Source organism: Vombatus ursinus, unplaced genomic scaffold, assembly GCF_900497805.2.
Source record: "Vombatus ursinus unplaced genomic scaffold, bare-nosed wombat genome assembly UNPS02001419.1, whole genome shotgun sequence".
Taxonomy (NCBI): Eukaryota; Metazoa; Chordata; class Mammalia; order Diprotodontia; family Vombatidae; genus Vombatus; species Vombatus ursinus.
The window spans coordinates 23,953,030-23,966,451 of NW_020941197.1; the positions used below are offsets into that span (position 1 = coordinate 23,953,030).

The window sequence follows — 13,422 nt, forward strand, 5'->3', positions numbered from 1 at the left end:
TCATATTTATGAGAAATGTAGAATTACCTCTAATGGTTAACAAAAAGAAGCATTTGCTTTGCTTATGATACAGCTGGGTTGGTTAGTGAATAAGATGAAACTACTTAAGCCAGCAATATTACTGATACACAGATGTGAGAAAGATAGGTTTTTTTACTTCAAAGCACCTGAAAAATACCAAGCAATTTAGCTGCACTACTCAATCATTTTTCACTACATTCAAAGAAATAGCTAATCCTATTACAATTAAACTACATTATAAGGTATTCATGTTCTTCAGTTATCTTTTTATTCTCTAAGGACAAAGCGATGAGTTCTATTGAGACCCATTCTGGAGACTTAGGAGCTTTTCCCCAAACTGTTTAATCAATGTCTCTGTGCCTCCGTTGTATTTCAGAGTGAGGCCATACATGGGCAAGAAAGGCTACTATTCTCCTCATCTTATACTATGCAAAGCAAAGGCATCTATTTGCCTAGCTGACAGGCTATTCTTATACTCCAGTGAGAACTGACTCCTTTTTTATACTTCCTTTTCCATGTTTAAATATTCACTTTCCAATACTGGCAGAAATATTTTAAAACAGTAGAAGAGTATTTTACCTTGATTCTTTAAAATATTATTAACATGCCCACTGCATTGTCCAGATGGGTAATTTAATAATATGTAAGAATTATTGCCAGTGTATTATCACATGGCCAGCTGTCTTAAGAGATTAGTATTAATACATTGTGACTTTAGTTGAAAAATGTTGGAGAAAGTGTTACATGGGTCTTCAAGTTGAAAGTTAAGAAACTTCACTCTCTTATTACTTTGACTTGTTTTTATAATTGCTCAAAGTCTGGTGAGCTAAAAATATTTTGATAATACGCGGTTTTGTGCCTTGGAGTTTCTCCTGCTCTAAGATGAAGACAATATTAACCTTTTTCATCTTCCTCTGGATATTGGGAGAATCAGATAAAATAGATGTAAAATACGATTTAGAATTATTTAGTTTGTTGGCTTGGTTCCATATTTGAATCAAATGTTAATAAAGTATACTATCCATTGGGAATTTCTGAACATATTTTAGGTACTTCATGGATATGGTTTAAGACATTCATTTTATGTCAATACCCTAAACAAAAGTTGAGTAAGCATTATTATAAAGATAATTTTCCTTTGATTGGGTTCCCAATATTTGAAAAGTCAGGATCAGCTGGGAATAAAAGAACAAGTCAGTTCACACTTCTGGACCTCAGTTATCTGATTTGTAAAATGAGAAGATTGGACTAGATTATCTCTACAATCCCTTCCACTTCTAAATCTTACATGAGCTAGGAATGCCTCCAAAGAACACTGAAATGCATGGGGAAGTGATCTTCCTATTAGGGAGAGGGAAGTCCTGAAGATGAGACGGAAGATAAAGAATTTTCTTGAAAATAAATACTCTGATACTTCATTAAAAAAAAAAAACAGACTACTTTTACATGTAATTGGGAAAAATTTATGAAATAAATTAAAAAAAATTTTAAAATCAGACCCCCATGAAACATGCATAAAAGAACAAAAAACTGGAGTTTGTAACTGCAAGTCTCCCATTTTCTGTGCCCATTTTTCAAAAGGGCTATTCTGAATGGAGTAAAGCTTTTAGAATAATCTTTTAGAACAAAGTTTTCCACATCACTCAAGAACATTGAGACGAGCCCGAGCTCTTGGTTTTTTTGGGGGGGGGGAAGGAAACTCTTCCAAGACTGGGTGTGGCTGACTCTAGGGCTGTCACAGTTGGGGCCCCATTGGCCCTGGTGCCATCTTCAATTCATTTCAATAAACATTTATTAAGCGCCTGCCACGTACCAGGCACCACGCTAAGCACTAAGGATACAAAATTAGGCAAAAGACAGGTCCTGCCCTCAAGGAGCTTACAGTCTAATAGGGGAAACAAGGTGCAAACAAATATAGACAAAGCAAGCTGCATAAAAGCTAAACGGGAGATAATTGACAGAGGGAAGGCACAGGAATGAAGAAGCATTGGGGAAGGCTTCCTGGAGGAGGTGGGATTTCTGGGGGGAGGAGGTCAGTGGTCGGAGTGGAGGAGGGGGATGCTCCAGGCACAGGGGCAGGGCTGGGGCTGGAGCTGAAGGTGGGGCAGGGAGTGAGGACCAGGCGGGAGTTGGTGGGGGAACGGCCAGTCCCAGTGCCAACCTCCACCTTGAATAGGGCTCCAGGGACCCCAGGACTGTTTCTTGCAATCACCTTGGGATTCGGCTTCTTGGTGAACCGTTTCCAGCGATAAAGATCCGTCCTTTTCCCCGAAGAAGCCAGTTCCCGGGTTCCCACCGGCATCTTTCCGCCGGGTCCCCCACAGGAGAACTTATTTCCCAACCTCAGCCTGGGGATGCGGGCCGTAGTCGCATCTGCAGCGGCTGCGTGAGTTTTCAAAAGCAGCTGCTCCGGTGCACACTGGGAAGTGTAGTTCTTCGGTCTAGCAAAAAGGCTGCTTCTCAAGTGCAGCTGAACCACAATTCCCGGGAGGTTCAGCGCACAGGAAGAACGCGCCCGCACTGTTGCCTAGAGCAACACCCAAAACTCTGTTTCCATTATTGTCCACCCCACTCCGGGACCCGGGAACTTGCGTTAGCATTGCGTCGCGCGGTCTGATGACGAATTTCATTCCAATTGGCTGGGCTCGGAGGCGGGGCTAGGAGAGAATATCCTGCGACCCGGAACACGTGTGAGCGAGTCGGTAAACGTGGGGACTGGCGGGAGAAGGGTTTTGGGAGCATCGAGAGGGTAGAACTTTCTCCGGCTTGAGGTGGGCAAACTCGCTTGCGGGCTGCCGGTACAAATGCTGCAGGAGCTGTGGCCGCCCCTCTTTTGTCACCTTATACAGTTCTCTTTTTCCTAGACCCCACTCAGGTCATCTTTTCCAGTCCCACGGTGTTGCTGTGAGCAGGGGACTGGGCACTCACGAGACCTTCTAGTCCAGGGGTTGGTTTCGTCCCTGGAAGCTTGGCATCGAAGATGCCCTGGTGGGGATCTTAGCGATGATCGTGGAGCTGCAGTAAATTGTACATGGCTACAGTCGTATTGCACAGTGTACAATCAGTGTAGTAATTTTACAGATGAGGAAACTGACCGGTGAGTGAATTTCAGGGCGTTGCTAGAGCCCGGGATTTGAACTCCCGGCTTCCAATTCCGGGGTTAGGGCTCTTTGCGCTCCTCCTCCCAGCCACACTCAGTGGTGTTTCCAGATCCTGCCCCGCACCGGAGGGATGTTTCTCTGTGTGCTTTTCACCTTGATGGCATTGCCTGAGGTTTGGAGACAGTCAGATTGCTCCTGGGGCCCTGGCTTCCAAATTAAAATCTGATGTAGAATAGGAAGAGTTTGATTGAGGGAATTTGGAACTCATGTGGAAGAGGTGTGTTGATAGTGTGACCCTGGATTAAATGTGAGGTTAGCCCCAATGCTGGGGGCCTTTATCAATTATAAGTACCTCCTTGGTAAGTAGTTGAAAATGTAGTTTATCCGTTGTGAGTGAAGGCCGAGTAGACTAGAGACCCCTTTTTAACTACGTAAATATAGCGCTTCGTCCCCCTCCTCCCCGCCCCCCCGTGTAAATGTAAATATGGAACAACTCTGGCACAAGCACAGTAATACCCATGCAACCCTGATAACAAGTCCATAGGCTCAGACTGTGGAATCACTTACCTTAAAATTCCTAGTGATTTTTAATAATAAATTTAATAATATTCTTGAATCTATTTTCATCCACATAGATGAAAATTAGCACAGGCATTTTAATGTTAATATATACATGATAAACAATGACTTTTTTACTTTTAAAGTTTTCTTTTTGGTGCTATCTAGAGGGTTGCCATTTTATCTCTTTTCACTAGTAGTAATCTAGGCAGCAGTGTAAATAGACGGACAGAGTTGCAAAAAAAAAAGACAGTTTTTAAAAAGTGCTTTATATACCTTAATAAATAAGAGCTATCATTATTATTAGGAAGATTGAAGTATATTAGAAATCTTTGCCAAGTTCCATTTTGAGGAATATTTTTAATTTCTTGATGTCTTCATGAGTTTCCTTTTCAATGAACATAGATTTTAATTATGTTCTTAGAAAAGAACAGCAAAGAACATTTTTAAAATCACTTATCAGTTGATCAGTGAGTAAGGAGAATATAATTCTTGTTTCTGGATAAGGCAAAGTGCTGTATGTTGTTTTCTGAAAAATATTTTACTTCTGTTGTCATAATATGTTTTAACGATGTATTTATTTAGTGTTCCCAATAGTGGATTTATTAACATTACAACAAAACCAAAGTCAAACAGTGCTTTGTCTAGTTCATTACTTCCCAATTCCTTGCAAAATTCATTATTTCCTGATTTTTCTCACTAATCATTACCATTTTTTAAAAAATATTTCTACTCTTAAGCGATCACATCCTCCATAAGAAACCTTCCATTTACTCTACCATCCCCTCTATATAATCTTATATCTCTCTTTTCTCTGTTAAACTCCAAGGAGCATACATCTGCAGGTGCTGCTGCCAACTCCACCACCCATTGTCTCCTTAACCCTTCATTCTTACTTCTCATTCGAACTAATGTACTGAAACTGTTCTCTTCAATAACCTTCTTAGACCCTTAACCTTTTTGACTTTTCCAGAGCCTTTGACTGCTCTCTCCTCTCTTTAATTCTGTAAGACTTATCTCTCCTGAATCCTAACAATTTATCTGACCCATTCTTATTCATCTCGTTCACTTCCTGAGCATTAGTGTGGTGTTCCTCAAGGCCACTTGGGCTTTCACTTTTACTTTCCATAGAGGGAAGTGACTATTCCATCGTAAAAATGTTCTCTTTGTGATACCCCCATTTCCCCCCCCCAAAAAAAAGAAAGGAAAGTTTGACTTCGATATGTACCCTAGATTTGGAGAAAGCAGATCTCAAAGTGTTTAGAGAAAGGAAGGGAAGTAGTAAGTGTTTATATTGTGTTACTGTGTGCCAGGCACTGTGCTAAGCTGATCAGTGCAGGAAAAGTGCTATTATTATCATCTCCATTTTACAGTTGAGGAAATAGGTTAAATGACTTGCCCAGGGTCACCCACCTAGTAAGTGTCCTAGTCAGAATTTGAACTCAGGTCTTCTTGACTCCAAGCCCAGAGCTTTATTCCTTTTACCATCAGCTGCCTGAGAACAGCTCCTGTGGATTAGAATCCTACAAAGGATGTCAGCCTAGGAGAGATCATAGTTCTAGAGCTAGGAGAAGCCTCAGAGGCTGACTGGCCTAATGGTTGCAATCTCTATTCATTTCCAGTTTTAAAAAAAATCAGGACATTTGTCCTTCTGTGGTTCTGTAGCACGTTCCCTTTTCTCCATGATTTTTTTTTTATTTTCCGAATTTAATTTTATTATTTTTGCCAATTAACAAGCATTTATTTTCACTCCCTCTCATTTTCCCCATTGAACAATTAAAAAAAAATGAAATAGAAGGCCCTAATAACAAATATGCATAGTCAAACATAAATTTCCATAGTGGCCACATCCAAAAATATAGGTTTCATTTTGCATTTTAGCAGGAGATGAAGAATGTGCTTATCTTCAGTTCCCTGGAATCATGGTTTATCATTGCATTGATCAGAGTTCTAAAATCTTTCAGAGTTGTTTTTTTTTTATGATGTCATTATATAAATTGTTCTAGTTCTGTTCAGTTCACTCTGCATCAGTTCTTAGAGTTCTTCCCAGTTTCCTCTGAAATGTCCATTTTAGGGTTTCTTGTTGATACAATAATATTCCATTACATTCACATACCATAATTTGTTTAGACATTAGACATAGGTAGGCACTCCTGTAAGTTTCTAGTTTTTTTGCTGGTATAAAAAAGCTGTCATATTTTTATACATGTAGGTCATTTTCTTTTTTTCTTTAATCTTTTTTGTGGATATTTACCTTGCAGTGCTATATCTGAGTCAAAGAGTGTGTAGAGTTTGGTAACTTCTTGTGCATTGTTCCAAATTCTTTTTCCGAAAGGTTGGACCAATTCACAGGTTCGCCAAGAGGGCATTAATGTTCCTGTTTTCCCATAGCCCCTCCAACTTTTGTCATTTTTCTCTTTAGTCTTCTTTCCCAGTATGATTTCCATGATCCTTCACAAACAAACAGACAGACAAACAAACCGAAACCACAGTGGTTCAGCAGTTACACCTTGAAGTTCTTTCCGTAGTTCGTCTGTGTGTGATGACTTGGACTTGTCAGAGGCAGCCAGGAGCTCTTCCACTATTTCCTTATTTACATTAGTGTCCACCCCCTATTAGCCATTTTCTTTCTTTTCCAGTTCATTCTCTGCGGCAGAAAACACAAAATCAAAATAAATTGAGCAATTTCATTTTCTCATTAATCATTATCATTGCCCCATCTACTTCAAGTAGAAGGCCTGTCCCTTCTTTGATCCCCCTTTTTCCCCCTCAATAGACTAAAAAAATTTCTTTTTCAGTCCTTAGAATGTTTCAGTAGGCTCTACTCATTTTGAGCTTTGGCACTCCTGAAATTATTCTTAAGGGATTGTCAGTTCTATTGTATTCATTCTCCATTACTTACCCTTAAATCACTTAACCTCTCTGTGCTCTAGGTAATGCTTAAAGACTGTAAGTTGCAGAAAAGGTACTTATCTGCGTTGGTAGAAAGAATTTCCTCACCCGGGAGTTCCTTGTACCAGTGGAATCACAGGTCTCCTTTCTAACTTATCCTTAAATTGCCTTTGCCTCCATCTTCTATACCTGTGTTTTAAAAATGTTTATTGATATATTCCCTGAATATCCACACAGATAATGCCCTTCTTCATTGTAATTGTTTCTGTTTGTATTTAGAATTTTAATTCTTAAAGGCTTACCATCCCATGGGAAACAGAATGGTTCAACAGAAAGAATGATGGTCCTAGAGTCAGAGAATCTGATTTTGAATTCTGATAATGCCTAGATCTCAGTTTCTTCACCTATAAAATCAGGGGTCTGTATTAGATTGGTTAATCAGGAGAATATGTGTGTATGTGTATATGTGTGTATGTATATATTTATATTTATTTGCATAGGTTTCCCAGAACATTTCATAAAGCTTTTCATGCTGTTCTTGTGGACAAAATAGAGAGATCTGTTGGCTCAAGATTAGTATAGTTAGGTTAATTTGGTGCTATTTAAATGGCCAAACCCAAACTGTAGTCATTAATAATTTGATGTCAGCTCCTGGATGTGTGCTGTTTAATCTTCTTATCAATGACATAGATATGCTTATCAGATTTGCAGATGACACAAAACTAGCAGGAATAGTTAATACATTGGAGAATAGAGTCAGGATGCCAAAAGATCTTGACGCACAAGAACACTGAGCTTACTCTAATATATGAAATTTAATAGGGATAAATGTGAAGTTTCATACTTGAGTTCAGAAAGTCAACTTCACCAATACAAGATGGTTAAGTATGGTTAGAAAGCAGTTTGTCTTTAAAAAGATCTGCAGGTTGGGGCAGCTAGGTGGTACAATGGATAAAGCATTGCTGAGAGAAATGATTATTTCTCTCTTACATTAATAACCAGTTATTGGATTTGGACCAAGGTTTTTCCCCTTTCTATCTCCTCATTCAGAAATCAACCCTTGTAGTCTATTCAGACGGCCTTCCCGACCTGGAAAAGATCTGATCAAAAGGTTAAGAAATTCTAGTTTAGGTGAATTGGTGGATTCTGGCCTGTCTTAGTGAAAGTGGATTCCCCTTTTTATGTAGATTGCCCTAGACTGGGGTGATCTGGGAAGAGATAAGTTTCATTGTCCAAGACTGAGTGGTCAATGTCCCAGAGACCCTCATTAGAATAAGCCCACCTGTCATTATAATACTCATTCTCTCATTATTAACCAATAAGAGTTGATTTTCACTCTCAGGACTACCAGCTCTTCCTAGGGCATATAAGTGTGGAGTGGGTTCCATTAGGGGTCTTTTGGTTTAGGAGAGACAGCCAAATTATCCTTTAATTATCTGCCAACCACAATTAATAAAATGATTAATTACCCAGAAACTATGTCTTTCGGACTTTTTATGTATAACACTGGCCCTGGACTCAGGAGGACCTGAATTCGATTCTGGTCTCAAGACACTTATTAGCTGTGTGACCTTGGGCAAGTTGCTTAATTCTGATTGCCTCCAACCCCACCTCCCCCCCCCCAAAACAAACAAACAAACAAACAACAAAACCTTGCAGGTTTTAGTTGGTCTTGAGTTCAGTGTGACTCAACAATGTAACATGGCGCCATAAAAGTGAGTATGTTTAGGACTAAGGAGGTGATGGTCTTTTTGTATTTCTGCCCCAGTGGAATTGTGTTGGTAATACTATGTTTCATTCTGGCTACCACATTTTAGGAAGGCCGTTGAAAAGCTGGAGTGTTATCTACAAGAGAGTTGGCTGGGCTAGGTGGTGCCTAAGCTCCCTCCCAATGCTTAGATTGCCTAGTTCTGTGACATTTCTATATCTAGCACCAGTCCTGTCCTTGGGCATTAGTCCTTTGTTTTTTTCTTCTGGCTGGATACTGATCTTCCACGTTGATGTCCAACAGGCCTCTCAGACTAAACATGTCCAAAACGGAATTCTTCATCTTTTGGCTATGGTTTGCCTTCATTATTCCCTCTTCCTAGTGCCTTGTATAAAATTTGTTGCTCAATCTTGTTGACTTTACCTGGATAGCATCTCTTTGATACGTTCTCTACTCTCCCCTCCAAGTGCCACCACCTTGTGCCAGGCCCTCAGCGTCCCGTACCTGGACTATTGTAATAATCCCCAACTTCTTTCTACCAACCTCCAGCTTGTTCTTTACAAATCTAAACAGGTAACTCTTCTATTCAGAAACCTTTAGTAATTTCTTACTGCAGATACAATAATCCCTTAATTTAGTCTTTTATAATCTAGGTCCAGCCTTTTCAGTTTTATTTATTTTATTTCAGTTTATTTTTCAGTTTGTATTTTCCCTCATACACTCTGTGATCTGTTCTCTTCTCCATTGCCTGTGTTCATTCATGCAGTCTGTCCTTCATTACTGGGATATACTTTGTCCTCACTTCTGCCTTGAAATCTTTCATGACTCAGTTCCACTGGTACCTTTTCCATGAAACCTTCTGTCTCCCTCCACCCCTTCTCTCTGACAAAACCCCCCAAAACCTTTGTCTTATTTTCCTAAGGCACTTTGTCCAAATTTCTCCTTTGCATTATACAAATTTGCATATGTTTCCTATTTCTCATTATTGCATTAGATTTCATAAGTTACTTTGAGGATCTTTTTTAAAATTTTCTTTTCTAGTACCTATGGGGTTAGTTTAGATGATTTTAAGGGCCTTTCTAGCTCTTATTTATGATTAATAATACTGAGCCAAATTAATGTTTCTTTGGGGGAGAGGAGTTAGGGGAACAAGCATTTATTAAGCACCTTTTATGTGCTAGGCATTATGCTAAGTACTTTACACATATTATTATTTTATTTGATTCTCACAACTCTATGAGGTAGATGCTATTATATTCCCCATTTTACAGTTGATGAAACTGAGGCAAACAGAGGCTAAGTGACTTGTCCAGGGTCAAACAGCTAAGTGTCAGAGGTATACATTTGAACTCAAATTTTCCTGATTTTAGGCGCAGTGCTCAACCCACTAAGTCACCCAGAGGATGGTTCTCTGTTACTTAAGATGGTTCCTTGAATGCAGTTTCAAAATATTTGCAAAACAAATTTTGTTTTAAAAAAGTCATGTTATAACCAAAAAAAAGCACTGTATGAATGCATGTTACGATGGGGCTTTTGTTGTGGTCTTTTGTGGATTCTTTCCAGACATACATTTGACATTATGAAAGGCATTATAATGTTCATTTACAGAGTAAGGATGACATTTCCAAGAAACTTTGAGGACTTTTTGTTATGCCACTCGAAATTCACATCAACAAATAATGTATTGGGAGTCCCCATACTGATACTTCTGTTCTTTTGCTTGGTCTTAGAACACATTCAGATTTCTGATTGTTCTTTTGCTTGGTCTTAGAACACATTCAGATTTCTGATTATCACCCTTTTTAATTGCCATATCATTTACATGTTTATTTTTTGCACTTTGGTCAAAATACAGTGTAGTTATGCCTTGCCAGCGAGAAAATCTGATATTTGTATAATAAGAAAAGTCTGGTCAAATTTACTTTTTTTTCTAAGCAGTTCACTCTTTGCTTCTGATTCATTGACCCCAGCATCCCTCCATATAAAATGCACAATCTATTTTTGCTGTACAATTTCATTATACAGTATTTTCCTATTACCTGTTTCCTATGGTAATGTGTTCCTCCAAGAAACAGAGGTGTTTAGCTGAATTGACATCGAATTCTGGAAAATTGTTTTTTTCATTTAATTGAGTAGTTGAGGTATGTTGCAAGGACATAATATAAGTAAACACTATTAGAAAGTGAAAGGATACCTTTGTAACATGTTCATTTACTTTCTTATTGCCTACCACCTTTTCTTCCTAATAACCTACATTTATTTTTGAAATATATTAGCAATCCCTTGGGCTGGTACTGCTTATTACCTTCATATGAATTTCATTAAGAACAGGCATCTCCTATTACTGTAGCCCATAGTCTGAAGTAAAAGATAAAATACGTGTATTTAGGTTAAGTAATGTAAAAATTTGCTTTACAACTATTTTACAAGATGAGGCAGCATTTTTAGGCTCTGTTGTAAGGAAAGAAGGGCTTTTTGACTCTGACCTTGATTGTCTAAAAGTTGCTACCAATAATATGTTGATTCTCAGGGTATCCTTCCATTCTCTTATTTAATTTTTTATTTTCAGTTCCACATTCTCTCCCTCCCTCGAGCCCTTCCTCCACCCACTGAGAAGGCAAGCAATACAATATCCATTAAACATGTGAAGTCATGCAAAACATATATCCTTCCATTCTCAAATATGACTGAGAATAGGATGTTCAAGGTACTCTTTTTTAATTAACCAGTGCCTTCTTTTGATTGCTTTGACCCACTTTGTCGTTTGAAGTACTTACTAACTTTAAAAAATACCATCTTTCAATTATTAAACTTTCATTTTTTTCCCCTTCTACCCCCTTCCACCCACCAAAAAAGAAATATAGAAGTACAGAAAATTGTATCACATAAGCACAGTTTTGCAAAACATATGAGGTGGTACTAATGTATGAATTTCTACCTCTAGAAATGAGACTGAGTGATAAATGAAGCCATCATTATTATTTTTGCTGTTGTTATTGTTTTCTGAAACTTAAGTGAAACCCCATTTGAGGAAATTCCTAAGTTAAAGAAACATTTGTATTAAGTATAGTTTGTTTTAATCCTTTTTCCCTTTAATATTAATACCTTTATTATACATACTTAAATATAGCCTCAGAGATGTTCATCAAAAGTGCAGAAGGTTTTCTCCCCCCCCCCCTTTTCCTCTATCTACAGCAGATTTGGCCCTCTCTCTCCTATGATAAAGTTGCTTTTTTCAAGGTCATTCTCAGGATGCTTATTACTCTTTAGCTGAGCACCCTATCTATCCTGAGATAACTGCTACTTCCCAATGCTGCTGACTGTTGACTACTATGTATTATCTTTAGATGAATTATGAGAAACAGACCATCAGAGATTTCTCCCCAGGTTAACGAATACTTAAATGTCTAAGTTTGTCAAAGGTCTCGTCAAGCCCGAATTGCCTGACAGACTGGTCCTGAGTGCTCCAAGGCTGTCCTGAGCTCAGACACTTGCCACCTGGACAGTTAGCTTTCTGAAATCTTCAAGGACATTTGGGGAGAGGGGAGATTGTGACCTGATAACAACTGAATCAACAGGGCTTTTGCTTTATGTAAATAGCAGCAACCCAATCTCAAAATGCAGGGCGAACTGTACTTGTCCTTCGACCCTCACCTAGATACTGATACTTGTATCAGAATGGAGAAGGCTGATGGAGGAACAGAAACATTACAGTCTAGAAGCACCCTGTGAGGGAGACTGGGAAGTGTTCATACTTCTTGTACTAATTTTTCATCTAAGATCTGGTTGGCTGTAATTTAGATCCTTCAGTAACTCCCACTGCAGTGTATGTATGTATGTATGTGTATATATATATGTGTGTGTGTGTATGTGTGTGCATGTATGTGTATATAGGTATGTATGTGTGTACATGTATGTTATATATACACACATATATATGAATTTTGATTTTATCTTTTAATGGTACAGAGCTAAAATTTACCACATAATTATTCATTTAGAAAACATCTGCTACTGAATCTTAGATAATGGGCAGGAGGGTGTATTTACTTCTTCTACTCTTGATACCCTTGAAATTAACCTCCGATGCCTAGGACATATGATGATAAGGATGGGAATGGTTTGTGGTAACTTGCCCACCCAGGGGTAAAAGACAAGCTGGATTTGGTAACAGGAATCCTTTTTCGGGCTCTTGATAGGCATATTAAATGCAGTCTTTTTCAAAAGCTTGTTACTAGAAAAATGGGCATGAGCAGGTAGAATTCTTTGGGAAATGACCAGGACAGAGTATATCAGGATTAGTGCTTCCCTTGCCTGTCTTAATTCAGCTTAAGGTTGAAATGGTGTTTTTGGCTGCCATATCACACTTTGGATTCATATTTATCTTCTAGTCCACTAAGACCTCCATATTTTTCACAGAAATTAGGATCTAGCCCTGATTTCCCTATCTTGTTCTTGTAAAATTGATTTTTTGAACCCAAAGTATAGAATTTTTTTTCTATATTTAGTACAGAAATTTCTCTCTATTAAATTTCATATTATTAGACTCAACCCATTAGTCTAGCCAGAATTTTTTTAGATTCTAATTCCGTTATCTGCCATTTCAATTGCATGTCATCTGCAAATATGTAGTTTTTGTATTACATGTATACTTTCGTCCAGGTTCATTTTCCTGGGAAATTTTCTTTGTGAGAATTTAAAAAAGAAAAAAATAGGACTGTTAGTTTCTCTACTAACAAGGTGAATAATATTAAACTTAAGATTTTATAGAACAGGGGCAGCTGGGTGGCGCAGTGGATAGAGCACTGACCCTGAAGTCAGGAGGACCTGAGTTCAAATCTAGCCTCAGACCAAATACTTGACACTTACTAGCTGTGTGACCCTGGGCACATCACTTAACCCCAATTGCCTAAAAAAAAAAAGATTTTATAGATCAGAGATCATAGATGTTGAACTAGAAGGGACCTTCAGTGGTTGTCTTATGCTAGATAAAAATGTTGGATAACATAGGATCAAGGACAGGTTCCTTAGGATACTCTATCAGCAATCCCCCCTTCAAGTTTATATAAAGCTATTGATGATTGTTCTTTGCTTCTGATTTTTTTATCCAATTCTGAATCCACCTGTCCTCTAGTCCACAAC

General features: G+C 38.4%; 2 protein-coding genes across 6 annotated transcripts in view; one reads left to right on the forward strand and one right to left on the reverse strand.

Moving 5' to 3' along the window:
- Nucleotides 1-2,497, reverse strand: part of CCDC191 (coiled-coil domain containing 191) — a 106,450-nt gene extending 103,953 nt beyond the window's left edge. Inside the window, exon 1 of the mRNA XM_027868756.1 lies at nucleotides 2,234-2,497. Within this exon, the coding sequence (XP_027724557.1) occupies nucleotides 2,234-2,323 (90 nt within the window). The 5' untranslated portion in view covers nucleotides 2,324-2,497. The remainder of the gene's footprint in view (nucleotides 1-2,233) is intronic.
- A 192-nt stretch (nucleotides 2,498-2,689) lies between these two features.
- The window catches only part of QTRT2 (queuine tRNA-ribosyltransferase accessory subunit 2), a 57,341-nt gene continuing 46,608 nt past the window's right edge, over nucleotides 2,690-13,422 (forward strand). For 3 of the 5 annotated variants that reach the window (XM_027868698.1, XM_027868689.1, XM_027868671.1), the window contains exon 1: nucleotides 2,690-2,723. The gene's annotated coding sequence lies outside the window, so the exon portion shown is untranslated. Of the gene's footprint in view, nucleotides 3,119-13,422 lie in introns of all 5 variants that reach the window. The other 2 variants (XM_027868684.1, XM_027868677.1) reach the window with 2 other exon arrangements.